Raw genomic sequence first — 27,966 nt, forward strand, 5'->3', positions numbered from 1 at the left:
GGCTCGGCCAGCTCTCCTGGACTCAGGCCTGTGTGTTCAAGTCCCTCCCAGCAAGGTCCACCTGGATGTCCCCGCACCCCCAGGTAACCACGTGCCGGGCTGGGCTCAACAGGCTTCCCGCCCACCTTCTCTGCCTCCTTTGGTGGTGGCACTGATCGTGCCCTGCCACCCCGCTGGGGCGATTCCTGTCATTCTTGGTTTTGTTCTTGTTTGCCCTGCTGGCCTGGGTCTCCTCTGTCCTCTGAGACTGTGTTGCAGCCAGCACTTCTATCTCCTGCAGGGAGAGACCCCCATTCCCAGGAGCCTATCCTGGCTTCCAACTCGATCAATTACTGTTTTACGTGAGCAGCGGGTCTGGCTCATAGCGGCAAAGAGCAAACACTAGACAAACTGAATTCGGACATGGTCAGAACGATCATCTGGGAAGACTGAGGACACGTGTACAAATTGTGTGAAGAGTAAATGCCTGAGGGTGACAGGTGCTGGGAGGGCTCCCCATAAACTGCCCGCCCCCGGGAACAGCTCATCTCTGTGTCCTGTGTCCTGTGTCCAGCTCACCTCTGCTCAGTCCAGGTTCCTGAATGAGTGAAACGAGTGAGTGAAGGTTGGTCACCTGGTCGGGGTCGGGTCCAAATGGCAGCACTGACGTTTGTCACCCCACAGAGAGGGTGTGCACGGAGTCCCTGGGCAGCTTCCGCTCCTACGGGTGCCCACAGGCCGGCCTGAATGTCGTCAGTGGCTCTGCAACCGAGCAGAGGCCGGAGAGAGCGGGGGCCGGAGAGGGGAGGTTCAGAACAGACGCTGCATGGCTGACAAGGCCCCAGCTGCACTGCTGCTGCTGCTGGTCTGGGGAACACACTTTGAGAAACTCTGCTCAAGGCCAGTACCTCCCAAGAGAAACACAATAGCAGCCACAGACACAATTTAAAGTTTTCTAGAAACCACCTCTTTAAAAAGTATAAAGAATTCAATATCTTTTACTTAACCCAAGACATCCAAAGTACTATTTCAAGGTGGAGTCAATATAAAAACATTAAAGTATTTAACATTGAAGACCCATAGCAGGGAGGCATGACATATCTCGATGTGGGGTTGGGGGACGAGAAGAGATAATACATATTTACATGCATAGCCCATGGACACGGGCAATAGGGTGGTGAAGAGCTGGGAGAGGGGAGGGGCTGGAGGAGGGCAAAAAAGAGGGGGGAATGTGAGATATCTGTAATACTATCAACAATAAAAAATATATTTTACATTGGTTTTTTCCTCCTAACTCTCGGAGACCCGGTGTGGCGCTCAGCTGCAAAGCGCAGGCAGGCAGGCAGTTGCGGGGAAGAAGGGAGCGGCAAGAGAACTACATCTCCCGGGAAGCTATGGGCGCATACCATGACGCACTTCCGGCGCATCGGCGGATGCAAGCCGGATGCTGGAGAACCACATCTCCCAGCATGCCCGGGCGCGCCCTGTGACGCACTTCCGGCGCAGCGGCAATAGCGCGCCCCCGGCGGCTCGGCGGCGGAGCGAGGCGACAGCTCAGGCCGCCGCGAGTGACAGGCGGCCGGCCGACGGGGCCGGGGCGGGGCAGCGGGGCCCGCGAGCGAGCGAGCGCGCGGGAGGCCTGGCCCCGCCCCTGCCCGCCCTGCCCGGTGACCTTCAGGGCTTGGGTGGCGGCGGCGGCGGCGGCGGCGGCGGCGGCGCGATGTTCGTGCAGGAGGAGAAGATCTTCGCGGGCAAGGTGCTGCGGCTGCACATCTGCGCGTCCGACGGCGCCGAGTGGCTGGAGGAGGCGACCGAGGACACCTCCGTGGAGCAGCTCAAGGAGCGCTGCCTCAAGCAGGTGAGGCCGGCGCGGCCCCGGCCTCCGACCCTCCGCCCTCCGCCCCTTTCCCAGCCCAGGGCAGCGGGCTGAGCGCTCCCCGTCCCGCCCTCCCGGGTAACTTCTACAGCCCGGAGGCTGGGGCAGACCGGGACGCTGAGGCTCGCCGAGGAAGGGCGCCGAGGGACAGGCCCCGGGGTCCCAGCATTGTGTTTACTGGTGTTGCGGAGGTTCCTGAGTTTTCGGCAGCTCCCCGGGCTGGGCCGCAGCGCCCGAGGAAGACCGGGGCGGGGGGTCGGGGCGGGGGGGTGGGGGGGCGCCCGGCCTTCCCCGCAAGGCCGGCCCCCTTGGCGCGGAGTCCGGCGGGCTGGCCGGCCGCGGGGACCTGGCGGCGGGGGTCACCTAAAATAGCGCCCTGCTCCCCCGTGGCCTTTAAATGGACCCGGCGGCGGGTCCCAGGGGAAGGATCTCCCCGCGGACCTGTTTGGAGTAGATTCACAGGAAATGCTCCTGTCCAGCTCAGCGTCGGGGGCAGTTCTGATGGTTTGTCTCCGTACACTCCCCACCGGAAGGTGACTGGCCGCCCCAAGAAACGGCTTCCTCCTGGGAGGTCAGGTTGGAGGAGGCCCAGCCTCAGCGCGGGTCCCGGGCGAGGTGCGCGCCTGGACTTGCGACAAGGTGTTTTGTGAGAACAGTGCTGTGTCCTCCGAGGGTAAACCTCCCGTGGTGGTACTGCCCGCAGGGGTAGATTTGAGTCACTCTCGCGGGTGTGGCTCTGTGGACTGTCCTGGAGCCACCCGGCCTCCTGGACCTCGCCGACCCCCACCCCCACCCCCAGTCTCCTCCAGGAGGAGGGGGCTCGTGCTTGTGCTTGAGGGGCAGGGACGTTTTGGCCATTTTCTTGTTTTTCTTCTGACCCAGTCGGGGTGTGTGTGTGTGTGTTCATTATTATTTTTATTTTTCTCCTTTATTTTATTTTTTCCCCATCACCATGTATCCCCCTATACCCTGTTCCACCTCCACGCCCTCCCTCCACAATCACCGTACTGTTCCGAGGGGAGAGGAGAGAGGGTGTTGGGGGCGTCCCCCGGCACCAATGCTGTGTCCTCCCCCAGGAAGGAAGTTCCTCGAGGGTGGGTTTGCAGCCACACGTCCAGGGCCAGGCTCTTGGCGGGCCCCAAGCAAACCCGTGGATTCATGGAATACATGGAAATAGATCAGCTGTCCAGGGGACAGGGTGTGGGGAGGAGTCTGGGTAAACCCACGTGGCATTTATTTTCGCTCACTGAGGGTACAGATTTACATAACTATTGTAGTGTTATTTTATGAAGGGAACAGGAAGTGAGGGTGCTTGATTGGTCCACAGCTGCTCGCTGCTGAATTTCAGGAGCACTTGGGGTTAATTAGGCAGCCCGGTTCAATATGGTGCTATTTTGTTTCTGAGCTTTAGTATTCCAGCCAGTATTGAGATGTATCGTTTGGGATTTTTTGGGCATTATCCTACTTTAGATTGAGATGTTATTCTAGTCTGCTGGCTCCCCCGGGGGTGGGGGGTGGGGTGTGTGTGTGGAGGATCTGACCCAGAGGAGTGTCACACCAAAGAAGGGCCTGAGGGCTGAGCTGTCCATCAGAGGCCTGAGGTAGCGAAGGAATTCTCTAGCTGAGCACTTGAATGTCACCCTGGAAACGGGTTGCTGACTGCCTTGCTGCTGCAGCCTGAGGGGCAGTGATCAGGTGTGTGTGAGCTCAGGTTCCTCCCCCAGGGGTTCCCAGGAGTGTGCTAAACTGGCGTCCCTTTTCCTCCTCCCTCCTCTCTCCTGGGCTATATTGCTTTATTTTTTCTTAAATGTCTTTATTAATTTTAGAGAGAGAGGAATGGAGAGGGGGAGAGAGAAAGAGAAACATCGATCACTTGCCTCCCATAGGCACCCATACTGGAGACTGAACCCACCACCTGGGCATGTGCCCTCACCAGGAATCGAACCAGTGACCTTTTGGTCTTTTGGTGCCCAGGACACGCTCAGCCAACGGAGCCACCGGCCACACCGGCCAGGGCTGTATTGCTTTATCGGGGAGGGTTATTCTGGAAGACGTTAACCCCATGGTTGCCACTCCCCCTCTGGTTTTACACAAACGGGGATCTCAGCGTGGGCTCCAGCCCCCCTTGCCTGGGACTTCAGGAAGGGACAGGGAACCGTCTTGTGCGGGGTCCATAAGCACTTAATGTAAGAAAATGACCCCTGTGATGTGCTGGGGTGTGCCTGTCTGTTAACTCCCGTGGCACTGCAGTCCCTACCGTGGCACCTGCTGATGTGGCAGGGCATTTCTCAGGTCACGTGAAGGTGTGTCTTCAAACGACAAGTTACAGCAAGTGCCCGAGAAGCTCCCCCTCTGCTTGGGGGAGGAGCAGGCTCGGAGGTGTCAGCCTCCCCGCCCGGCCACGGGCTCTGTGGGGCGTTTGCGGCTGCGCCTTGGTTTGCTCTTGCTTCTGACCAAGTGAAACCACTGTGCGCCATGTGGGTGACGCGCGCATGCACGTATGTTTTGCTCCTGGCGTGCTGCAGAGGACAGTGTTTTTCAGGAACCGGTATGAGGATTGTTTTGGAAAACTGCTTCACAGACTGTCTTCTGAACGTGTCCAGTCAGCTGGCCTGCACGATTAGGAGCAAGAGGAGGCACACCCAGCAGTTCTGGGGCAGAGCCTGACTGGTTTTCTGGGCACGGGTGACGGCCCGAGGCCTCCATGGCCCTCTGTTCAGCGCTAGGTGACTGGGACTTCGCGTTCCTCTGACAGTGCCGGGCCGAGCGGTGCTGTGCGCGAGGCTCTCTTCCTGCTGCTCCTCAAGCCTCCACCGGGGCCAAGGAGGGTGACGGAGCTTCCTGTGGGGTCCGTCCAGCTAAACACGGGAAGGCCTCCAGGACCTGGGGCTGGGCAGGTCCTGCATGTTGCCGCAGCTGTTTCCAGCCTGGACACTGCTCCCGCCCTCGGCCACGGCCAGCAGGTGCTCCAAGTGCCCGGGGGCAGGGCCTGGTGCTGCTTCCTGGTGCTCATACCCCATCCGATGGGGAAGCCACAGGGGCAAGGAGATGTTCCCTCTGTGTTTGGAGCTGCAGGGTGTCAGCCTGGGCTGCAGAGACGTCTGTGGGTCCTACCTGAAGTGCCCAGGTGTGCCCACTCTGCTCAGCCGGGCTCTGGCTCAGGGAAGGGCCGCAGTTGGCCAGGTGGGTGCCATGTCTGGTGTGCCGGGTGCCCCTGTGGTGGTGCAGGTGAGCAGCTCATATCCAACGTCTCCACGCCGGGGCTGCCAGTGTTTGCTGGCTCCTCAGGGGAGGTGAGCTGCGGGTGATCAGAAGCAAGAGCTCCGTCACCCGCCATCCGGGGCGGTGCGTGTGCACGTGACCACGGGCCATGCCTGCTGGTGCAGAGGCCCTGGTGGGGGTGACGGCAGGCCTAGCATAGGAGAGCAGGGGTCTGGGGGCTGTGGCTCCAGTGCGGGGAGAGCAAGGGGCTCGTGTGCATTGGGGCACACGGCTGGTCTGTCCTGCTCCTTAGACCGTCTCCAGTGCCTTCCACAGGGGCAGGGGGAGGTCTTCAGTGTGTTTGTCCCCCCACTGTGTTCTGGAGTTCCAGGCCCTGGTCAGTGAGACCCACTGTGTCGCTCTGATCTTCCAGGAGGGGCCCCCCAACAGCACCTGCAGCTTTGGGGTCTCTGGCTGTCGCTTGGTGAGCCAGGGCGGAGCTGCTGCAGGTGTCTTCTCGGTTGGGTTTGCGGGCAGTTAGTGGTCAGGCCCTGCTGGGCCTCCCTGTGGGCCAGCTTCTCTCCACTGCCTCTCTCCCTCCCTTTCTGTGTGAGAAAGACAAGCAAGCACACGGTCATCTTAGATCTTCAGATCCTCAGGACACGGACTGCTGTCTTCATGTTAAAATGACTCCTCAGATCTTCCCAGACCAGAGGGAAGCGACTGGCACTGCCACCTATTGCCACAGAGTGTTTCCTGTCGGCTCAGCCGTTCAGGACCCTCAGCGGGTTGTGGACACATTGCGCCCGGGGTTGGGGTGGTGGCATTTCATTGTTTGGCTGGTAAGGAAGCCTGTTAGGTTCCTGTGTGGCTGGTGGTCCAGGCTCTCGATTGCTGACTTTACTATTTATTTGTTTTCTATCTTGAAATACTTGATTTCCCCCCCGAGTGTGCTCATGGGAGCTTAGAAGACCCCAAGAGTGTCACCCACCATAAGCTCATCCATGCTGCTTCCGAGAGGGTGCTGAGTGACGCCAAGACCATCGCCGAGGAGAACGTCCAGGACCACGGTAAGCGCCTCGGGAGCCCTGGCCGGGGCGGGCCCAGAGGAGAGGCCGTCAGTGGCCACGTCGGGTCAGAGTGGGAGACCGGTCGTCTTCTCCCTTTACTCAAACCAGCGCGCGTGGCGGGATGTTTGTGAGAACGAGGGGAACTGGACGCGAACAGGCAGCGTCCGTCTCAGAAGGAAGGGTGACTCCACTGTGAGTTCTGTTTCGAAGCAGAACGCAGTGTGCAGAGCGGCCACAGTCCGTTCAGGCTGCAGGCACGGCCGGCGGCTCCAGCCCTCGGGAGCTGCTCCCCTCCACACACGTCCCTCGGCCGCTCACTGTTCTCTGTCCAAAGGCGTTTGGGGAAGAAACCTTGGTTTTCTTTTAAAAAAAATATTTTTATTGATTTCAGAGAGGAAGGGAGAGAGAGAGAAACATCAATGATGAGAGAGAATCATGGATCAGCTGCCTCCTGCACACCCCACACTGGGGATCGAGCCCACAACCCGGCGTGTGCCCTGACCAGGAATCGAACCGGGACCTCCTGGTTCATAGGTCGATGCTCAACCACTGAACCATGCCGGTCGGGCGAAACCTCGGTTTTCTATCTCATTCAAAGGATGGTCTGGGTCCTGGATGCCCTTAAATCTGTTTTGAAAGCACTGGAAGTGCTTGCTGACCTCCATCGAGTGTGGAGGTCAAGGCCAGAACCAGGTGGGAGCTGACCCCACGCTGGGCTGTGGCTGAACTGATCGCGCCTCCAACCTCCCAGACTTCCAGTGGCCCCTTGAAATGAGAGCATTGTGCACGATTCCCACCAGGTTTCTGCATGGTTGTCAGGGAGGGGCTGAGTGTGCCTCCCGGGCCACCGGTGAGCTCTGTGACCCACAGCCGGCTCTTGCCGAGCCTGGAGCCTGTGTGTGAGCCAGGGGCGTGCAGACGTGAGCACTGAGGGAAGAGGGGCTGGAGTGGACGCCTGGGCAGGAGGCCCCTCTGTCCGCGGTCAGCGGCTACTTTGTGGACATGAAGCCGTAACCAGCTTGACGGGCTGTTTCTCCTTAGATGTCCTGCTGTTGGTGAAAAGGCGCGCGCCGTCTCCGCTTCCTAAGATGGCCGACGTCTCCGCCGAGGAAAAGGTGAGCTGCGCAGGGGGACCGAGAGCTTTGTGAGGGAGAGCCCCCCCCACCCCCCCGAGGCTTCGGGGACAAGCGTTCTGTGTGCCAGACGTTCACAGGCAGGTGGAGTGGGCACAAGGGGTTTTGTCTGGGCTGAGCTGGGTGACCGATGCCTGTCCGGTTGCTGGTCACATGACTGGCCCTGGACCACCTGGCTCCCGAGTTTAGGCTGGAGTGGAGAGGAGCGTTTGGATGTTCTCGTGGTGAGGCCTACGTGCCGAGTCCCCGGCCAGTTCACTGTGTGCCGTGTGTGCCCCCAAACCTGTGCTGACAGCTCGGGACGTCGCTGACCACAGCCCCACAAAACAAGGGGTACGCATGGGGTGGGGGGCACGTTCACCTCACTCAAGAGGGATGGGGTGCATGTCGGCGTCACTGAGTGAATTCCTGGAGGGCCCAGTGCCTGTCTGGTCTGCATCTTGGGGCAGACCCCAAGGTCCCTGGGATTCGCGTGCTCCTGCGCCTTCTCTCTGGGTCCTGGCTCAGCGCGCGTGCACCGCTGCCCGAAGCTGTGTGCTGCGTGCAGGAGGCTGGTGCACGTGGCCTCTGTCCAGGCCTGTGCCCGATGCCAAGCCGTGTTAACATCACAGCTTTTTATCTTCAGACACAGAGTTTCTTTCTTTTTTTTAAAAAAATATATTTTTATTGATTTCAGAGAGGAAGGGAGAGGGAGAGAGATAGAAACATCAATGATGAGAGGGAATCATTGGCTGCCTTCTGCATGTTGGACCGAGCCCACAACCCAGGCATGTGCCCTTGACTGGAATCCAACCTTGGACCCTCCGGTCTGCAGGCCGACACTCTATCCACTGAGCCAAACCAGTGAGGGCAGACAGAGTTTCTTATCCACGCTCCGGAGTGCTGGGGAGAGCGTTCACTGGGAGGAAGCAGGCCGACGCGGCTGGGCATGGGGCCGGGAGGGCAAGGCGCTGCTGCAGGTTCTCCTGGGCCGGGCGGCGAGGGAGGGGCCCTCTGGGTGGCCCTTCTTATCTGCCAGCACAGCTGGCCCCCCGCAGGCCGCTCAGCCCATCTCTGGGAGACAGGCCTGGGCCTGCCTCTGCCTGCGGGCCTGCCCGTCGGGAGCTGCCGGAGCTGCGGGCGGACGGCCATCCTCAGCCCCCCCAGCTCTCGGCCATGTGCAGCCCTTTCTCTGCTGGACGACGTGGTGCTGGTATGTTTTGTGGATCGTTACTAATTTTAGGTGAACAACAGGCACTTTAAAAGTCACATAGTGCCACGGATCTTCTCGGAAGGGGTAGCCTGCTCTCCCACCTGCCAGGCATCCCGGAGGCGGCAGACCTCGTTCACCTGTTCCCTTAAGGCACCCCCAGCTCCACCCCACGCTGGCTTCTCAGCGATCGGTGTCACCCCACCCCCGCCCCCGGGGTCAGATCAGGGCGCTCTGAAGCAGAGTCAGGCCCGTCAGTGCTGTCAGTAAGCGCCTCTTCCCTCGAGTAAACGCACCCAGGTCCCCGTCTGTCATGCAGCCCCCTCTTCTAGCGCCAGCAGCTGCCTCGTTGTTTTGTCTGGTTCCTACCGGCACAGCACTGATTTCCCACTTCCTCACCAGAACTGATAAACCCCTCTGAAAGCGGGGTCCCGGTGCTGGGCCCGCCTGTTCCCGTTTCCCCGGGGCGCCCTCCAGGTCCTCCGCTCCCGCTGCCTCCAGGCCTGTGTGCAGCCCGGACTTCCCCTCCCCATCGGACCCTCCTGTGTCAGGGCCTTGGAGCCTCTAGGTCTGCGTCTGTGTCCGGTTGCACCAGTTGCACCGATCACTGCCCAGACTTCCCAGCAAAACCGCGACTCCCAGGCTGCCAGGTCCGCGCCGAGTCCTTGGCCGTCAACCGGGGCTGCTGTCAGCTCCGGAGCTGCCGTGTGCCTGCCACGCAGTCCCGTCTCCTCAGGGCCAGCAGAACGTCTCCTGTGCTGCATCCCTCTGGCCCACGGCCAGCCCGGTTAGGTCGGCCCACCAGCGGGCACCTTCCTTTTGCTTTTCTCTTCTTTTTAATATATTTGTATTGATCTCAGAGAGGAAGGGAGAGAGAGATAGAGACATCAGTGATGAGAGAGAACCACTGATTAGCTGCTTCTTGCACGCCCCCCACTGGGGATCGAGCCCTCAACCTGAGCATGTGCCCTTGACCAGAATCGAACCTGGACCCTTGAGTCCACAGGCCGACGCTCTATCCACTGAGCCACACAGGCCAGGGCCGGGCACCTTTTCGTAACGTGGCTGTGCCGTGTGACAGAGCGGTCCCCAGAGGGAGCCCATCCTGCTCACAGGCCGGGCATTGGGGTGAGCAGGCTGGTGGAGGAGCTTGTCGTGCCCACCAGCCTGGCGCTGTGCCCTGCTCCCGGCCTGGCCTGGCCGCGGGCGCTGCTCCCTCTGCAGCGCGGCCTCCGAGTTGGTCAGTGCTGTCACTCGGTTGGTTTCCTGCCCTTTGTGCTGGTCAGTTCTGCCGTCTCTTCCTTTTCCCTTGGGTGGGGGGTGGGTCAGAAGGAGCAAAAGGTGAGTGCGAGTTTCCCGTGGCCACAAGAGGGTGTCCACGCTGCCCCTGTCCTACCACTGCTCGTTACGGAGCGGGGATTGCATCCTGAACGGCACGTGGTCTGTTTGTGAGGGTGGCATAGAGCCCTCCGGAACCTTCTCCAGCTCCCAGAGAGGACCGACTGTCCCGTGTCAGGCTCTGTCTGTTCCACTTGCATGATCTTGCCACTGTTGCCCTCACATTAATTTCTGACTCTGATTACGTTTCTGTGTAGAAAAAACAAGACCAGAAAGCCCCCGACAGAGACGCTATCGCCCGAGCCACGGCTGGCCTGCCCTCCTGCAACATGGACCGGGCTGTGGTACAGACCAGCCTTCGAGACGTGAGTGCCACTGGGGGCAGGGCGGGGGTCCTCGTCACCGTGGGGGGGGGGGGGCGCCACTATGGGGCGACCCAGAAGTTCTTAAAAGTACTGGGAAGGCTGGGTGACAGGGATACTGGAACTCGGTGTACTTTTTGCACCTTTTCTGTAAACCTGAAATTTTCTTGAAGTAAAAAGTTTAAAAGACAGGCGAAGGCAGGAGGAAGGAGGATGCTTAAATGTCCAGGTTCTGTCCCGAGTTTGGCAGGAACCTAGCTGTGGTCCTGGAAGTCGGAAGTGAGGGAGCAGCCCCTTCCTGGGGTGCGCCCGGCCTCGGGCGCCTGTGCCCTGCAGGATGGTCGCCCCTGTCGGCCGTAGCAGCGGCCTCTTTCGGGGTTCCTTCCAGGGTTCCATGTTGACCAGGGCCTGGGGCCCTGGCACTCTCTCTCCCGGGTGTGTGTCCCCACGTGGTGTCTCACGGTGGCTGAGGCTGGTTGTGGGACAGGGATGGCCGATTCCCAGTCCCGTCCAAGGTACAGGGACCAGTGCTCTGTGTCACAGCCCCTCCCCCTCCACTCAGAGCCCTGAGACACCCCGTCCCGCTCACCCTCTTCCCCGCTGCCCTGCAGTTCCAGACGGAGCTCCGGAAGATCCTGCTGTCCCTCATCGAGGTGGCGCAGAAGCTGCTGGCGCTGAGCCCCGGCGCCGTGGAGTTATTTACGAAGGCCAATGGTACGTGCGAGCCGGCTGGCGTGACCCCCACGTCCGGGCGTCTGCTCCCCACGGCCTGAAGCTGGAGCTGCCCAGGCTGCTGTTTCTGCTCAGTAGACATGGGCTGGGGAGCTGCTCACCCCACATTCCTGTTCCTACGAGTGAGAGCTGACGGGTGTGCGTCAGGTTTCCCGAGGTCCAGCAGAGTCACCACAAACCTTTGGGGCTCAGACGAGGCCCAGAGCTCCAAAAGGTCCCTGGGAAGCACTCGGCGTGGGCGGCCCTGCCCGGGTCCCTCACCAGCTGCGTGTCGCCCACAGCGATGCTGGACGAGGACGAGGAGGAGCGGGTGGACGAGACGGCCCTGCGGCAGCTCACGGAGATGGGCTTCCCCGAGAGCAGGGCCGTGAAGGCGCTTCGGCTGAACCAGTATGTGGGCCCGCCCGGGGCTGGTGGAGGGCCTGCCCCGCGGGACCTCCCTGTCCCCACTCCCTGAGTCGGGTCCAGTGTGCGTTATTCCAAAGAGGTGCTTTAACGCAAGCCCCGCCGTCACTGGCCTGGGCACCACGTATGTGGGCCAGAACTCAGCTCCCTCTAGGGGACGGCCTGGCTTTGTGAGCCGGGAGGGGGGGGGGGGTGGTGGGGGGGTAGCGTGGGCATCCAGCGGGCGGCCGTGTGGCTCTAACAGCCCTGCAGTTTCCCGTCTCTGGTTACTTGTCTCCTCGTGGACTTCAGAGCTGAGACGATCCGTCAGCCAGAGGACGGGCCGTGGCCACGTTCCTTTTCACTGTGGTCCTGGGCCTTTGGGTTCCTTTTGCTCACGAAGTGGGTCCTGTGGTCTGGCCGCGGCCCCCACTGGCCTGAGTGAAGATCCTCATGGCAGCGGGTCGGCAGCGCCTGCTCGAGGCCTCCTCCAATTGCAGGGGCTTTTTAGGGGGGAGGGAAAGGGCCTCGTGACGCCTGGGCGTGTTGGAAAGTCTCCTTACCTTTCAGCATGTCGGTTCCTCAAGCCATGGAGTGGCTGATTGAGCACGCGGACGACCCCGCCATAGACACGCCGCTTCCAGGACACACCTCGCCGGGTACCGCGGGCGCTGAAGCTTCGGCCGAGGCTGCTGCCGGTTCCAGCGAGGACGACGAGGAGGCCAAAGACGAGCTCACAGAAATCTTCAAGAAGATCCGAAGGAAAAGGGCATTTCGGGCTGATGCTCGGGTACGTGTCCTGCTGGGGAGACCCGCTGCTGTCCCCCTTGGGCTGCATTGCCTGGGCCGCGCACTGAGCCCAACCGCCGGCCCTGGAGACAGTGGAGCTGGTGAGGCCTAGGGCCGACCTCAGTCCTCATTGGATCCCGGAGGCTGTTTCCTCTGAGCAGACAGTCAGCACATCTGCCACCTGCTGAGCCCACAGCAGGTCCGTGTTGCGTAACCAGGGCCTGTGAGCCGTGGGGGTTCACCTCTGAGTGGTGGGAACCCCCGTAGGTGTTCCTCCTAGAGCAGTTGTTGTAAACGAGGGGCGGGGTCTGAGGGCCCGGTGTCGGCCTCTCCCTGATCTGTCCAGTCGGGAGAAGGCCCAGCAAGTGTGCCGTGTGCAAACGGGCAGCCCTGGGTGCCACGACCCTGCCCAGTGCTCCCGTGAGAATGCGGGCGTCCCTGTGTCACCGCCGGGACGTTTGGGCATCTCTTCCCGGCCGAGATGGAGGACAGTCTATGACGTTAGCGGAAGAGGCCACCCTGTCCTGATTCAGCAGTGGTTCCTGGTGATTGTACGCGACTCTGATGACTTCTCTCATCATTCATGACGGTCCTGGAGCTAGGAGGGGCCAGAGAGCCAGTGAAGAGCTTGGGAGGCGGAAATACTGGCTTATGGCTGCGGCTGGCGTGGCTGAGTGGTTGCGCGTCATCCTGTGCACCGAGAGGCCAGGTTCCCGGTCGGGGGGCACCTGCCCGGGTTGTGGGCTCGATCCACAGGAGGGGATCACTGATGTTTGGGTCTCTCTCCCTTCCTCTCCCTTCCTCTCTCTCTAAAATCAAGAAAAACTTAAAGAAAACACTGGCTTGTGAGCTCACAGAGCAGGTGGCTCCGCAGGCTCGTTCCCGAGTTCTCCGGGGCCTCAGGCACCCAGGCCAGGCCAACACGCCGCGAAGGCCACCCGCACGGCAGCACCCGTGCCCACGGGCCCGGCGTGTCAGAATTAGACCGTAACGTGGGGGCAGTCCTGCCTGGGTGGTGAGACAGCTGTACCCAGGCAACCACGGGGCTCACCGTGGGCTCTGAGGCGAGCCTGGCCCCTCTGGCCCTGGGGGAGTGGCGTCCCGTCCCCGAGGTCTGTCCCCAGGGCAGGCGCCCTCCGCCTCCCTGGCCTCATCCCTCGGTGTCAGGAAGCCTGTAAGGAGACAGCTGTGAAGTGGACCGTGGTGCTGGGGTGAAGCCCTCCGCTAATTAGCCCGTGGACCGGGTCCGAACTTCCCGGGTCCCAGCACACGGCATTGAGGGCCTGTGGCTTCTCCTTAGGCCGTCATTTCCCTCATGGAGATGGGCTTCGACGAGAAGGAGGTGATGGACGCTCTGAGAGTGAGCAACAACCAGCAGAGCGCCGCCGTGAGTACAGGGGCAAGGGCCGCGGGGCGCCCCCTGGCGGGAGGCTCCTAGGGAAACGGTGGGCAGATTCTGATTGTATGAAGAGTTTAAATACTGAGGGCATTCTGGGCTCTGTAATCCACTTGCTTTGTTAGACAAGTTCTGAGCTGAGTCCCGTTCTGTGAACACCCCGGCTGCTGACGGCACTGCCTGGGGTGTCTCAGTGGTGGGCTGGCTGGTCCCTTCGGGTGGCAGAGCCCGCGGTCACATGAGTAGGGTCACGGGAATGTTCCCCGGGAAGGCCCCTCCCCGTCAGCGCAGGGCCTGTCGGATGGTGACGGGTCCAGGGCTGACGGCTGCGCTTTTGCCTTGCAGTGCGAGTGGCTGCTGGGGGACCGGAAGCCCTCCCCCGAGGAGCTGGACAAGGGCATCGACCCCAACAGCCCCCTCTTCCAAGCCATCCTGGATAACCCCGTTGTGCAGCTGGGCCTCACCAACCCCAAAACACTACTAGGTACGTGTGCCTCCCCTACGCTGTCCCTGGGACCCGCCCCGAATACCCAGATGTTCCTGAGTGATAGACGCCGGCCCTCCGTGTGCTGCTGCCGGCGTCACTGTGGGGCCGGGATCAGGCTCTGCTCGTGGTGGGCCAGCTCCTGTGCGCTGACCCCCACACTCTGTCCTCCCGGTGCAGGGGAGGGTCACACCCCCACACGCTGGTCCTCCAGGTGCAGGGGAGGGCCGTGCCCAGCACAGTGGTCCTCCAGGTGCAGGGGAGGGCCGTGCCCAGCACAGTGGTCCTCCAGGTGCAGGGGAGGGCCGTGCCCAGCACAGTGGTCTTCCAGGTACAGGGGAGGGGCCGTGCCCAGCACAGCGGTCCTCCAGGTGCAGGGGAGGGCCGTGCCCAGCACAGTGGTCCTCCAGGTGCAGGGGAGGGCCGTGCCCAGCACAGTGGTCCTCCAGGTGCAGGGGAGGGCCGTGCCCAGCACAGTGGTCCTCCAGGTGCAGGGGAGGGCCGTGCCCAGCACAGTGGTCCTCCAGGTGCAGGGGAGGGCCGTGCCCAGCACAGTGGTCCTCCAGGTACAGGGGAGGGGCCGTGCCCAGCACAGCGGTCCTGCAGGTACAGGGGAGCTAATAAGCGTGCACCTTGCCTTTGGCTTTAAAACCCTGTATTTAAAAAGCCAAGAGCATTCCAAACTCTTGGAGCCGCTGGCCCCTCAGCGCCCTCCCTGCAGAGTGCCCAGGCCCTCAGCTCTGCTGCTTCTGGGCGTGTTGTCACGTGTGCGTTTCCCAGGCAGCCTGCGTGCAGTGCCTGCTGTGGGAGTGGAGCGCGTCTGGGCACACCTGGCTGTGGGCACTCAGTCTCCTGAGCCAGGCCCTTCCCGAAGCCAGGGCACCGTGGCTCCGTTCTGCTCTTGGCCCGGGGCGGGGGCATGAGGGATGGGGTTGGGGGGTGGGCGTGGAGGCGGCTCTCGCTGCCCCCGTCAGGGCTACTCCGCTCATTCTCATGCCCGCCCTCCGGTGCACACATGCGGGTCTCTGGCAGGGACCTGGGGCCAGGTGTGTGTGTGCAGGGCGTGTGCTGCGGGAGGCGGGTGCAGCGCTCAGAACCCCGTGCTCCCCAGCACACGGGAGGGCACTCTCCGCCCGGCAGGCCCAGGTGCTGTGGTGCGTTGCCGTCTCCCTGACCCTCAAGGCCGAGCCCTCCTGAAGGCCAGCACGCCCAGGCCCTCGGCTCCGAAAGGCCGTCGGCTCGATTCTGGCCTCCCTCTCTGGTGGGCTGTTTTCCTGGTTCACCCGGGAGTGCCTCGAGGTCCTTCCCGGCCCCGCCTTCCTCACTCCCACGGACACAGGTCCTGGGTTCCAGCGCAGTGGGCTGTGTCCGTGTCTCGTTGATGACACGTAAGCCCTGTGGTCCCAGGTCAGAAAGGTGTGTGTGAGGGGAGGTGGGGCTTCCTCTGTACACGGGTTCTTCCCCTCGGTGAGCATCTTGCTGAGTTTGTCTCTGTGTGGGCCCTGGGGTCCTTCTGCCCTGGAGCACCTCCGCTCCCCTCCCCTTACAGGGACACGGCCTGGCTCTCCCCAGCCTCTTCTGAAGGGCCGTCTTGGAGGCTGCGACCAGGCGCCAGTCGGTGATTTTTAATGATGTACTTGGTCGGATTAAGGAGGCGCCCTTCCCCCAGTTTGGGTGCTGTGTTTGGAGCCCTGAATGCACCTCAGTTTTGCTGCTCTTCCCCTCTGTGGTGACCTCACGAGGTTTTACGTGTGGGGCTCCATGTCTGTGGACCTGAGGACAAATGTGTGATACCTTAATCAATAAAGAAATTAAAAAGAAACAGCACACTAACAATGTATCTGAGCAGTTCTTTAACATGAAACTCTGATTTTTTAAAGTTTTGCAAAATGGCGCCCCGGCACACCGCTTCCCTCAGGCTCCTATTCAGACTTGTCTGATGCTTTCGTTTATTTATATTTTAAAACAATTTTATTTTATTTTTTAAACCTGAGGGTACATTTATTGATTTGAAGGAGAGAGGGAGCGAGTGCTGAGGGACAGGATCTGACCCATCTCCCCGTGGCCAGGGCTACTGTGGCTCAGAGCTTTTGCTGGAGGCACCTGTGGTTTTTGGGAAAACAATTTTGCAAAACTTTAAAAAATCCGAGTTCTCATGTTAAAGAACTGCTCAGATACATTGTTAGTGTGCTGTTTCTTTTTTTTTTTTTTAATTTCTTTATTGATTAAGGTATCACATATTTGTCCTCATCCCCCCGTGTGCTATTTCTTTAAGTCACGTTCTTAAGATGAACACTTACAGTTCTCCAAGGAGATGGTATCGTCCTTGCAACTATGTCTTTATATGTAAGTCCTTTCCGCATCTGATTGGGACTGGAATTACTGAGTCACGGCCTGACTATTTTTAAGATTCCTGGTAGCTGTTGCCAAATTGCTTTCCAGACTTGGTGTCCGGTGAACACACAGGCCCGGGCTCCCTGCAGAGCTGGGTCGCTGCCCTCTGACCTCAGAGCTGCTGGTGTGACAGCAGGTCAGACAGTATGGTGGGGCCAGGGGTCTCGGCGAGTGTCCAGCCCATGTCTATACTAGGAAGCTGTGGAAAGTTTCTCCAGCTCATGCATGCGTGTGTTGTGTGTGCTCATGTGTGCGGTATGTGTGTGCACTGCGTGCACATTTATGCATGTGTACGCATTGTACACATGTGTTGTGTGCGCACACATTGTGCACGTGTGCATGTGTGTGCATATGAGTGTACGCATTGCTTGTGCGTGCATGTGTGTGCGTGGAGGGGCGGAGGCTCATTCCGCCTGGCTCTGTCCCCACAGCGTTTGAAGACATGCTCGAGAACCCCCTGAACAGCACCCAGTGGATGAACGACCCAGAGACGGGACCGGTCATGCTGCAGATCTCCCGGATCTTCCAGACCATGAACCGCACGTAGGCGGCACCTGCACTCACCACAGCCCAGCAGCCCCCGGGGAGGACCCTTTGAATTCTCAGCCAGCTGTGGACAGTGTGGAGACCCTGGCTCCTCGGGCTGAGAGGGGTGGGGGCCAGGGCTCGAGGGGATATTCTGCCCCGCCCCCACCCCCAACCCTACCCCCGCGCCCAGCCCTGATTGTGCTGCTTTGACCTCACTGCTTAGATGCTCTGTTCCTGGTGTGCCAGGTGCAGCCCAGCCCCCACAGTGTTTACAGACGTGGCTGTGTGGGAGGTGCGCCCCCAGGGCCCCCCAGGTCCCTGAAACATTACTTGAATGGCCCGTGGACGCGGCTCTTCCGTCACCTACCATTGGGAGGTCGCATGTTCCAGCCCAGTGTTAGCACAGGCACTAGGTCAGGCAGAGGGTTCAGGGCGACTTCCTTCCGTGAATAAACCCCCTCCGGCCTTCTCCGCAGTGTGGTCATTATTCATGCCAGCAAGTGGCACGTTTGCCTTAGTGCATTCCGTGTGCTCGCACTCACCTGGGCGCTGGCTGCCGCCACTTCAACGTTGGGTCGGCAGAACCTCGTGTTTTCATTGTCCTCGAGGGACCAACGGTCCCTGGAGCCGGGTGCCCGTCCCAGGCCTACGATGGCAGGGTTGAAGCATCGCCCGGCTGCCTCTGGCCACTTCCTTTTAACTTAATTTATTGATTTCAGAGAGAGGTAGGGAGAGAGAAAGCATGCGAGAGAGACATCGGTTGGTTGTTGCCCTCCTTATGCATTCATTGGCTGACTCCTGTCGTGCCCTGACCAGGGGTTGAAGTTCAACTTGGGAGCATCTGGACGATGCTCCAACCAACTGACCTCCTGGCCGGGGCAGGCCGCTTTTTAAAAAACTACCCGTAATTTAGAATGAGAAAGCTAGTCCCCAGTTTCTGAACTCTGCTCATTATTTATTGCTTAAAGGAGTTGGTTGTCAGGTGTGTTTTTAAACGTCTCTTTGGAAGCAGCCGCACCTGCCCCACCTGCACTCAGGGAGCCCCGGCTCGGTGCTCACCCACCTCTGCTGAGCGAGGATGTTCAGCCTCGTGCAGAGGGAAAGGCCCTGACGCTGTGGCGGAGAGAGCTGCACAGGCTGTCTTCTGTGTCTGCATTTCCTCCTGGCACTGCCCTGCCTGCGGGGCGGGGGGTGGGGGCGCCCTGCAGCTCTGACCTGCATGGGAGGGCTTGGTGCTTCTCGGACTGTGGAGAAGCAGGCCTGGTGGGGCCGGAGCAGCAGTGCTGCCCGGGGGCAGCTGGTCCCCAGCAAGGCAGGCCCAGGAGTGCACAGGTTCCCCACGGGAACTGGGGGGCTGTTTTAAGTCAAATGGGCCCCAAAGAAGTGTGGAGCGTCTGCCCTAGTCGACAGGTACAGCCCCAGCCCCCGGGCACATCGACAGAATTTATTCTTTTCAAGAGCATTTTGCCTCCAAAATTCAGAGGGGCCCAACGGGGGGGTTGGGGCTGGGGGGAAACGACAGCAAGCAGTTCTGCCTGAGGCACTTGTGTCCCAGGGGCAGCTGGGCAGGAGCTACTGGGGGCAGCTGGCCGGAGTCGAGTGTTCCAGAAAGGGCTGCCGGCATGAGGGGCAGAGCCCAGGGCAGGCGTGGGCTCTGGCAGGAAGCAGTGTCCACCCCTTGATGGCCCAGGTGCCGGCCACGCGGTGGTGCAGGATGGAGAGTCTGCAGAGTGAGGACAGGCCAGGCAGGAGCGAACCTGTTCTTGTCCCAGGAGCTCAGGGGGAACCACAGGGCAGTCCTGGTTCACACCCCCAGGTGGCCCGAGTGGTGGTGGACAGACTGACCCAGGAGGGTGGAGGAGCCAGAGGGCCCCCCTCCACCACGGGGAGGAGGCAGTACGGCCTCTGCAGTGAGGGTGTGTAGTGCTCAGCTCCAGCAACACCACGTCCTGGGTGCGTGGGGATGGCGAGCGGGACAGGCCCTGGCGGTGCTCTTGGCTCCTGGAAGCCTGGTTTACGGTTAGGGGACACGTGAGCCAGTACCAGGATGATGGGTGTGAGCAGGTGGATGGGGGCCCGAGCCCTGGGGGTGACCCTGCGTGTCCCATGTCATCTGTGCTGAGATGCTCAGGTCCAAAGCCCAGGATCTGGGAATGTGACCGCTGTTAGAGAGGCACGTTACAGCAAGGCCATCAGGTGGGCCTGGCCCACCTGCGGGAACACGGGGAGAAGGTCCTGTGCAGGTGAAGGCAGAGACTCCACGAGCCAGGGCGTGACCAGGCGAGGACTCCGCAGGGGCAGGGAGGGGCTGGGAGCTGTCTGCCTCAGGGGCTCTCCTGACACTTGGTCTGGACTCCTAGCCCCACAGGGAGAGAGCATCTGCCCTGGGGACTCCCCGTCCTCCCTCCTGTGGCCCTGGGTGCAGGCCGCCCTGGCGTGTGGGCTGTTGGTGCCCCTGCTGAGGCCATCAGGATCAGGAAGGTGTGTTCCGCCCTGACAAGTATGTGACACTTGGACCCTCCCATCCAGTTCCCCTTCCATCAGGGAGCAGGAGGGTGGCCAGCCTCTGGTGGCCCTTTGCATAATGCACCCAGAAACAGGAAAAACAATGCATTCATATATCCCCAAGAGGTAATTTGCACTTTTAAAACGGTACAAAATGAAGTTTGCAGCCTTACAACCCACCCTCTCCTCCAGGTGCTCTGGGAAGGGCAGCCTTAACGCAGGCCCCCAGGAAGGGTTCCAGGGTCGCACGGAGCCTGGGGCTGGCTTTGCACAGCCTGGGGCCTGGGGTGGCCTCGAGGTCACGAGGGGGCTGTGCAACCCAGGGGCACGGCCAACCCCACCTCGGGGGCCTGCAGCTGCCCGGAGCCCGTACGTCCTTTCTCCAAGGGGGTCATACTGTTCCCAGGAGGGGAAAATCCCATCTCCCTCAGGGAGGGGAAGCAAAGGAAAGGGGAAGAATGACAGTGGTTTGAGGTCTCCCCTTGTGTTCTCTCCCAACGGAGAAATTACATTCTCATTAATTAATTAATTCAATTAATTAGGTTTCAGTCAGATTAGCGTTTTTCTCCCTGGGGGAGCAGTAATGACGGAAAGGTTGGGCGGCTGAGCCCTCCTGCTTCCTGGCCTGGGAATGTCTGGGGCCAAGTGTTGGGTGCCATGGTGTCTGGTCGTGGGCCAGGTCTGAGTTAGGTGGGGCCTACCCTCCTGCGTGTATTCAGGGGAACATTTATCACTGCAGATGCCCCCAGGTTTCTCCCAGCGGTTGGGTAGCTGTGGGATCATCGGGTCCATGGTAACTTCGAGGATGGAGCCCTTGCTGGCCAGGCTTCCCCATGCCGGGTCTGTGCTCAGATCTGCTGCATCTTGGGCTTACCCCGCAGTGCTGGTGAGCACCCCACTGTGCCCAGCCAGGGTGAACCCACTGTGTCTGTGGGTTACTCACGAGGGTCGGCAGTGAAGTACGGACCCACGGAGACCTCAGCCCTTGGTCTTGGAGGGAGGAGCACAGGGAAGAGTGGCCAGAGAACAGCAGGGCCAGGCCAGCCGAGGAGAGGACAGGACAGCCCCCGGGGAAGCTGGTGATGGGGGAGAGCGCTGGGCTCCTTCAGCCTGCGGGCTCCTCTCGGAGCAGGAGGAGCTGGTCTCGAAGCTGAAGCTGTGGAGCTGGGTCCCAGGTTTGCTTTGTTCTTTTAATCAGTTAAGTTACAATTTTTATTTTTAAATATGTTTTTATTGATTTTTCAGAGAGGAAGGGAGAGGAAGAGAGACATCAGTCGCTGCCTCCTGCATGCCCCCTACTGGGATCAAGCCCGCCACCACAACCAGGGCATGTGCCCTGATGGGGAGTGGAACAGCACCCTCCTATTGCACCGGCTGATGCTCACCCGCTGAGCCACACCCGCCAGGCTATAAGTTACATTTTAGAGCAGTCTTGGGTTTACAGAAAATGTACAGAGTTCCCCGTACTCCTCCCCCGAGTCCCTCCATGGCTTCCGGTCTCACTCAGGGAAGAGGTCAAAGTTCTTACAGTGCCAGGTCTGCCCCCTCCCCACTTCCTGTCAGTGCCTCTCCACCCCGGTTCTTGACTCAGTGGCCTCTCGGCTTCTTGCACACCAGGCACGCCCGTCTCAGGGTTCTGTCTGAACTCTCCAGATATGCCCTCCTGGCCTCACCTCCCACAGGTCCCAGCCCTCCTGTCTCCCTCCCCCCCAGGGCTGCTCTGCACCATGCCCTGAGCAGCCAGTGCCAGTATCTCAGCTCTGCAGGGTGGGAGGGCGGGGTTCTGGATGCACCTGGCACTGGCTGGGTGGCTGGGTCCTGGCTTCCATCACTTTATAGCCTGGGTCTTCTTTCTGGCCTTAAAACCCCCTGGAGGCTGGGAGCCCTGGCCTTCACTCCCAGGACTCCTCACTCAGAGGAAAGGTTTCTCCCTGCTTCCCTCAAGGCTTGGCTTTCTGGCCCTTAGTCGGGGGCACCGAAGCCAGGAGCCCTGTTTGGTCCTCAGATAAGCACCGCGTACCCACGAGGTTCGTACCCACGAGGTTTCACGGTTACAACCACTGGCTGGATGCAGGCCCTCGGATGCCACTTCACCAGGATGAAGCCAGCCCTTCCCGGGTCCATGTCTAGGCCCGGAACCTGTGGCTGCGCGCAGTGTGTCAGCCCACCCTGCCCTGGACCCTGGCTGGTGACCGCTTGGGACGCTCCCGGGCTCTCAGCGCTGCAGAGTGAGGGACTGGGGGGGGGGGGGGGGGGGGAGCGGGGTGCCCCTAAGGGGTGTTTCCCGGCTGCCAGGCTGCCAGTGCTGCAATGGGGAGGGGCCAGATACTGGAGGCTGCTCTGGGCGGGGTCCCGGGGTCCCCTCCCGGCTGTGGGAGGGGGCGTCCCAAGGCTCCCAGCGCGACTTTAAAGGGGAGGGAGGGCATCCCCGGGGCAGCTCCCAGGGCGGTCCCCCGGCTCCTAGCCCCGCTGTGGGAGGGCCGACCGCAGGCTGTCAGCACTGCATAGGGAGGAGAAACCCCGGGAAGGGGGGGAGGGTCGCCGCCTGCGGCGCTGGGGCTGGGCCCGCGCGGTCTCCCAGGGACGCAGGAGCCTTCGAGAGGGGCTCGGCTCCGTCGGGTAGGGCCGGAACCTCTCGTCCGGACGACCCAGTGCCGAGGAGGAGGAGGCACGGCTCAGACAAAGGGCTGCTGCGGGACCCTGCGGGGCCTGGCCGCCCGCGCCGCGCGACCCCGCGCCCGGCACCCGCGGGAATGGGCGGGGCCTCGGACAGCGCCCACTGCGCCTGCGGAAAGGGGAGGGGCGAGCGCGGGCCGGGGGCGGGGCCTTGGGCAGCTCTCACTGCGCCTGCGGAAAGGGGTGGGGCGAGCGCAGGTTGAGGGCGGGGCGACGGCCCGCGCCCCCTGCGCCTGCGCAGGGTCCGGGCGGTACGCGCGCTCCCGCCGGTTGGCCGCCTCCTCAGCGGTCTCTGCCGCCGCTGCCGCCGCCCCCCGAGTCCGCGCACGCGCCCCCGCCCGGCTCGCGCCCCGCGCCCGCCGCCCCCCGGCCCTCGCGCCCCGGCTGGGCCGCAGCATGCAGCAGCAGCAGCACCGGCGGCGGCGGCGGCGGCGGCTCTGAGCGAGGCGGAGCGCCGGGCGGGGGCGGGGCGGCCTGCGGGCCCCGCGCGGGGCGGTCGTGCCCGAGTGTCCAGCCCCAGCCCCACGCGGCCCCGCGGCGCCTTTGTTGCCGGGCGCCCGCCGCGGCGCCTGCCAGCGCGCAGATGGTGGACGCGGGCGGCCGCCCGGGCGGGGACGGCTGGCGGAGGATGGAGGCCGCGCCCGACGGCGCCGCGGACGTCGTGCCGCTGGACCGCTACGACCCGGCGCGCGCCAAGATCGCCGCCAACCTGCAGTGGCTGTGCGCCAAGGCCTACGGCCGAGGTGGGCCGCGCGGGGCGGACGGGGGCGCCTTTGTGCGGGCGGCGGGGCGGGGGGCGCTGCGGGCGGCGGGGCGGGGGGCGCGGGGCAGGCCTCCCTGCTCCTCCCGAGCCGCGCGGGTTAGGGCGCTGGGTCCCCTCCCCGCCGCCCCCAGCCGCTGGCCGCCCGCCGAGTGAGCGGGGGCCGTGCCGGTTGTGCGGAACCGGGCCCTCCCCGGGTCAGCCCCCCGGAAGGCTCGGGGACCCGACGTCGAGTCCGCGTCCTCAGGCCTCGGGAGTCCCGCGGTTGACGCACCGGTCGGGCCCGCGGACCTTGCGGACCAGGTGGTTCCCGCGGCTGCCGGGCCCGGGTTTCCTCATTCATCTCAGGTGCTTTGTGTCTGCACGGAATCGCGCTCCTAGCGTGTCACCCCGTCCTTTTAATTGGGAGCATTTCCTAAAACTGCCTTTGTCCCGGGGAGACACCCCTGAGGGCGGCCTGAGCGGGGTGCTAGCACCCCTCCCGCAGGGTGCGGGTGACCAGCTGCGGGAACTTGCTGAGCAGCGTTTCCCCGGGTTGGAGTGGCGGCGAGGGGGTGTCCCCTCCCGCCGCGGTCAGGGGTTGGGTTCTTAAGCTCCGCGAACGGCATTCAGGGTCCGGATAAGCCGTGGGGCAGCGCTGCCCCACGTGTGACTTAGGGGGGAAGGGGGAATCCACAGAAAGTAGGTCTGAGACTACAGAGTAAGGCCTGCCAAGTGTCATGGGCATGGCCGGGGGTATCCAGCCCTGACCTTGACCTCTGCAGCGACCTGCGGCCTCCCCTCACACCCACTCACGCCTGGTGCTGGCCGTTCTTGGCCTTTCTTGATAATTCATCACGAACCCGTGTCCTGCGGCGTGGCGTGTTCTGCGCCTTTCCTAGTGAGTTTTCCTCCTCGCTCTCTCGCACTGCCGTGTGCTGTTGTGTAGGGTTTCACGCGAGGCCACCCCGACCTGCTCGGGCTCCATTCTGTGCGTGGCTGCCGGGCGCCTGTGCCGGGTCCCCTCTTGGGTGAAGCTTTTGCACCCGGAGCATTCGGCCTGGGGAATGACGCGTGGACCCAGATACCCTTTCGAGGCCCCCAGGCGGTCTCCCCACCTACCCTCCAGCTGCAGCCAATGCCTGTGTCTGCCCGGGGCTGGCACCCAGCGGGCCTGTCAGCTGCCTGGGAGTCACCGTGCGCCTCTCCCCATATTCGTGTTGGGTTCGCCTGGTTTTATTTCCCGCACCCATCGCTCTGGAGTACCTGTTGACTCACTGAGAAGTAATGCAAAGCTGATGTTAAAATAGGCTCTGCAGTGCGGACACTACAGGCGGTATTTATAGAAGGCCAGGCCGAGGGGGAGCTGAAGGAGCCTGGGATGGAGGCTGAATCCCGGCCGCTGCCGCCTTGGCTGCGTGGGGCCCATCACACCGGTTTCAGGAGGTCTGGCCCCCATTCAGGGCTGCTTTTCCGTCTGTACCTACTTCGGGAAGGGGAGCAGATGTACGTTTTTTCTCATTGAAAATCTCTTTAAATTTACAAATTTGGGAGATCCCCATTCAGATGACCAGGGGCTGCTCACCTCGGCCCAGCTGAAGTGGTTCCGTCTGTGTCTTTGGCTGGGGGCCACGCCCAGTGGGAGGTTCGCTGCTCCCCGGTGGGCCCAGTCCTGAGGAGACGGGGGTGGGGGGGCGCTTTGGCAGCCAGTAGAGAGTCCCCCACCCTCTTCTCACCCAGGGCCGTCCTTGTTTCCTTTCCCGGACGCCTCCATGGCCTCTCCAGCTTGGTTTTCAGTGAGTCAGCGTGGTTCCTCCGAGAGTGGCTTAAACGTGTGACTTGTTATACGACTGCTGGTGAATTAGCTCAGTGAGACAGAACAGTCTTTCTGGTTGTGCAGGAATGGGAGGCCCGCGCCGCGCAGGGCAGGTGCTCCGAGGCGGCCTCTCCTGCGCTTGCCTTTCGGGACCTCACAGTCCCCGGGCCTGAGGTCCCCGGGCCGCTGTCCCCATTCGCAGCCCAGCTCACCCTCAGCCAGGCCTGAGGTGCGGGTGGTTAGACGTTCCCTCCCACCTTCTTCCTCGCTGCACCCCAGCCAGGAACTGGGGGCCATCTTGTGCTGATATTAGAATCTGCCCCTCCTTTTGGGGGGTAACTCCCGTGTCATTGACAGTGTTTTAATTATTGTCTTATAAATAGTATACTGGACATGTTGAAACTTACTCATTTGGAAGTATCTGTAAGAAAGTAGAACCTGCTTATTAGCTGGAGTGTTTTGTGATGTCTTTTTGGGTGAAAGTCATACAAGTTGGTAAGGAAGTTTAAAGGGTGACTTGGAGTACTGTCCATTTTAGAATGGAGTGCTGGACCAGGCTTTTGTGTTCCTGTTTTTGTTTTCTTTTCCTCCACGACCTTAGGAAACTTAAAGATATCTAGGTCTTGGTTTGGGGTTTTGAGCAATAGTGTTTGTCATCTCTCAAGGACAATGTTGAAAAGTAACCCAGGGAAAACGCTAGAAGGCACTCAGCTGTTGCCAGCACGTTGCTATGTGCACATGGCGGTTCGCCCTGAGGAGCCCTGGGAACCAGTGGACACTCTCCCCGGGGCTGAGCCACCTGGACAGGGCAGGGCCTCAGGGGCCCCCAAATTCCACCTTCTCCTTTACCGGCAGCAAACAGATGGAGAGCCCTGGGCTGTCCGAGCCGACTGCTCGTGAGGGGTCGGCACTGGTCCTCACTCTCGTTAGAGCTGCTAACTGACTGGGCCCTGCTGTGGGGGGGCAGTCTGTGCGGACGCTGGGCCTCTGTCCCGCTGACGGGTGTCCGTGACCCAGAGCTGCTGCTCTCACGCGGCCACAGGACAGCGAGGAGTCTGGTAAAGCCCTTCCCTTGTCGGTCCAGCAGGTCACCACTTTGCTGGGTGGCGGCGTCTGGTTTGAGTGAGCCGCAGGCTCGGAGCCTGTGAGGCCCAGAACGAAATGAGCGCAGCCGCTGGCCTTGGCCCTGGGCTGGGGAGCCCCCACTGCGGGCTGGGAGCCTCCCTCGCGGCATCCGCTCACTTTTTATTCACAGCGACTCACTCAGGTCATTGGTTTATGGGTTTAGGTGGTATTTTTAAATAGCCTTGTTCTCAGCAAGGGATTTGGGTGCTTCTGATGGGCGGTCACAGGGCACCTGAGTGTGTGTGTCGGTGGCACTAGGTCCTGTGGGGGTCGGGTGGCTGGCTGGTCTCCTCCAATGGCCTTCCTTCTGCTTGGCCCGCTAGGACCACTGGGGTCAGGGGTTACGACTGCCCTCCGGCCTTGTCCGCAGGACAGCCAGTGCTCGCCTGCTGGCCACATGTGCAGGGACTGGAGACGCCTTGGGCCAGGACTTGGTTCCGACCCGGTGGCTGACGTGGGGGCGTGGGTGTCTGTAAAGATGGACCTGTTTGCCCACCTTCGCTTTCCCGTCCTGAAGCCACAGGTTCAGTACTGACCCAAGAACATAGAAGTAGGTCACCTTTACGTTCAGACGGTCCCAGCCCTTTACATTTGAGTGACGGTCCTGCTTCAGGAGGTCAGATTGTGTAAGCGTTCTCCCAAAAGCCCCGTTTTAATACTTTTCTGCATCACATTTACCTTCCTAAGAGCTCAGAGGCTTCTGCTGTTGATTGTTTTCGGGTCCTATCACGTGATCTCACGTGTTCTTTTTCGTTCGTAGTTGAACTGTTGAAACCTCAGATTGCTGTCATTTTTCATCCAATCTGAAGGTGGCCAGGCTGGAGCCAGCACCACATCCATTCAGCCAGTCACCGCAGGGGCGTCAGGAGCACACTGGGGTTTCGCTCTACAGGAAACACAGGGGGAGTTAACGATGCCGTCTCCTTAGCTACTTACGAGTCTCATGAGCTGTGGACCAGAATGAAGTAACTCCAGGACTCAACATGGCCGCCTGACATCGAACAGGAGCTGTCAGGGCACTGAGGGGTCGCAGTGCCGAGGCTCCAGGGGCCGTGGTCGCTGTGGGAGGGGCACGTGTGGCAGCTTTGTGGGTGATAGGCCTGGAGAGATGGTAAGGTTTGAGCCCCGTCCCGCCCAGGAGAGAGGGTGTCAGGCCGGTTCCGTGCACAAGTGTTCTGGGCCTTGTGATGGGGTTTGTGGACTGAAATCGTAGCGATTCCCTTGGAGATGGTCTTGGCCAGATTGTGTGGTGTCCAAGCTGGTGAGTGTGTGCCGGGAAGGTTTCCTGTGGGGCGTGGGGCGGTGAGAGCCGGACAAGAGTCTCCTGGCAGGTCGGATGGGGGGACTGTGTCAGGTGGAATATCTGGGGCTGATGCGTGTCTGCTATGAATAGTCTGTGTGGACATGGGTTTTCATGTGTCTTGGAAAGGAGTGTGTAATGCCCAGTGGTTAGCCAAAGTGGCTGTGTCACTTTTTATTCCACCAGCGGAGTGTGGGCGCTGCCGCTGCCCTGCCCCCTCGCCGCCTCGCCGCACGGGCCATCGTCAGCCTGTATTTCAGCCACTCGGATGGCCGTGCGCTCGCTGGCTGTGGTATGTATTTCCCTGGGGACTAAGCACGATGAGCACTTTTTTACATGCTTATTGGATATTTGAATCTTTTTCTGTGAAATGTCTTTTCAGTCCGTCGGCCAATTTAGACAGCTCTGTTAAACTTCTGAGATAATTGTATATTAACATGCAGTTTTAAGAGTCACGCAGGGAGTCCCGGGCACCCGGTCTGCGGTTTTCCCAGCCATTACTTCTCACAAAACCATGACACGGTGTCACAGCCGGGCACTGACCTGTCGTCTGACAGTCTTCCAGCCCACGAGGGCCTCTGCTGGTGTCACACCTGCCTCCCTCCCTCCCTCCCCCTTCCCTCCCTCCCCCTCCCCCTCCTACTTCCCTCCCTCTCCCTACTTCCCCCTCTCTCTTCCTTCCCCCCTCCTCTCCCCCTCCCTCCCTCCCCCTTCCCTCCCCCCCTTCCCTCCCCCCTTCTCCCTCCCCCTCCTCCCCTTCTCTTCCCCTCCCCCTTCCCTCCCCTCCCCTCCCCCCTCTCCCCTCCTCCCCCCTCCCCCCTCCCCCCGTGGTGTCTCTTGCTCTTCCTTTCCCAGGTCCTTGAGGTGGGAGTGAGGTGACGCCTGGAGACCTTGCTCCTTTCAGCCTGAGCGTGGGGTGCCCTCCGTGTCCCAGTGGTGCTGCCTTAGCT

General features: G+C 61.3%; 2 protein-coding genes across 2 annotated transcripts in view; both read left to right on the forward strand.

The window, feature by feature from the left end:
* The first annotated feature begins 1,492 nt into the window (after nucleotides 1–1,492).
* UBAC1 (UBA domain containing 1) lies at nucleotides 1,493–17,778 on the forward strand. Its single transcript, XM_079790400.1, has 10 exons — nucleotides 1,493–1,837; nucleotides 6,006–6,126; nucleotides 7,168–7,241; nucleotides 10,044–10,151; nucleotides 10,760–10,862; nucleotides 11,162–11,270; nucleotides 11,835–12,054; nucleotides 13,354–13,440; nucleotides 13,795–13,933; nucleotides 16,759–17,778. Exons 1-10 carry the CDS (start codon nucleotides 1,700–1,702, stop codon nucleotides 16,872–16,874), a joined length of 1,215 nt encoding a protein of 404 aa, XP_079646526.1. The 5' UTR covers nucleotides 1,493–1,699; the 3' UTR covers nucleotides 16,875–17,778.
* A 4,694-nt stretch (nucleotides 17,779–22,472) lies between these two features.
* CAMSAP1 (calmodulin regulated spectrin associated protein 1) overlaps nucleotides 22,473–27,966 on the forward strand; it is a 29,182-nt gene continuing 23,688 nt past the window's right edge. The window contains exon 1 of the mRNA XM_079790113.1: nucleotides 22,473–22,779. Coding sequence (XP_079646239.1) covers nucleotides 22,620–22,779 — 160 coding nt within the window. The 5' untranslated portion in view covers nucleotides 22,473–22,619. The remainder of the gene's footprint in view (nucleotides 22,780–27,966) is intronic.

Source organism: Cnephaeus nilssonii (genome assembly GCF_951640355.1).
Source record: "Cnephaeus nilssonii genome assembly, chromosome: 14".
NCBI lineage: Eukaryota > Metazoa > Chordata > Mammalia > Chiroptera > Vespertilionidae > Cnephaeus > Cnephaeus nilssonii.

Bases quoted from the DNA above. Each gene is read 5' to 3' on its own strand.
- UBAC1 (XM_079790400.1), top strand. From the start codon at position 1,700: ATGTTCGTGCAGGAGGAGAAGATCTTCGCGGGCAAGGTGCTGCGGCTG. The intron at 7,242-10,043 runs GTGAGCTGCGCA...GTTTCTGTGTAG, and splicing joins ACGTCTCCGCCGAGGAAAAG to AAAAAACAAGACCAGAAAGC. The intron at 13,934-16,758 runs GTACGTGTGCCT...CTGTCCCCACAG, and splicing joins CAACCCCAAAACACTACTAG to CGTTTGAAGACATGCTCGAG.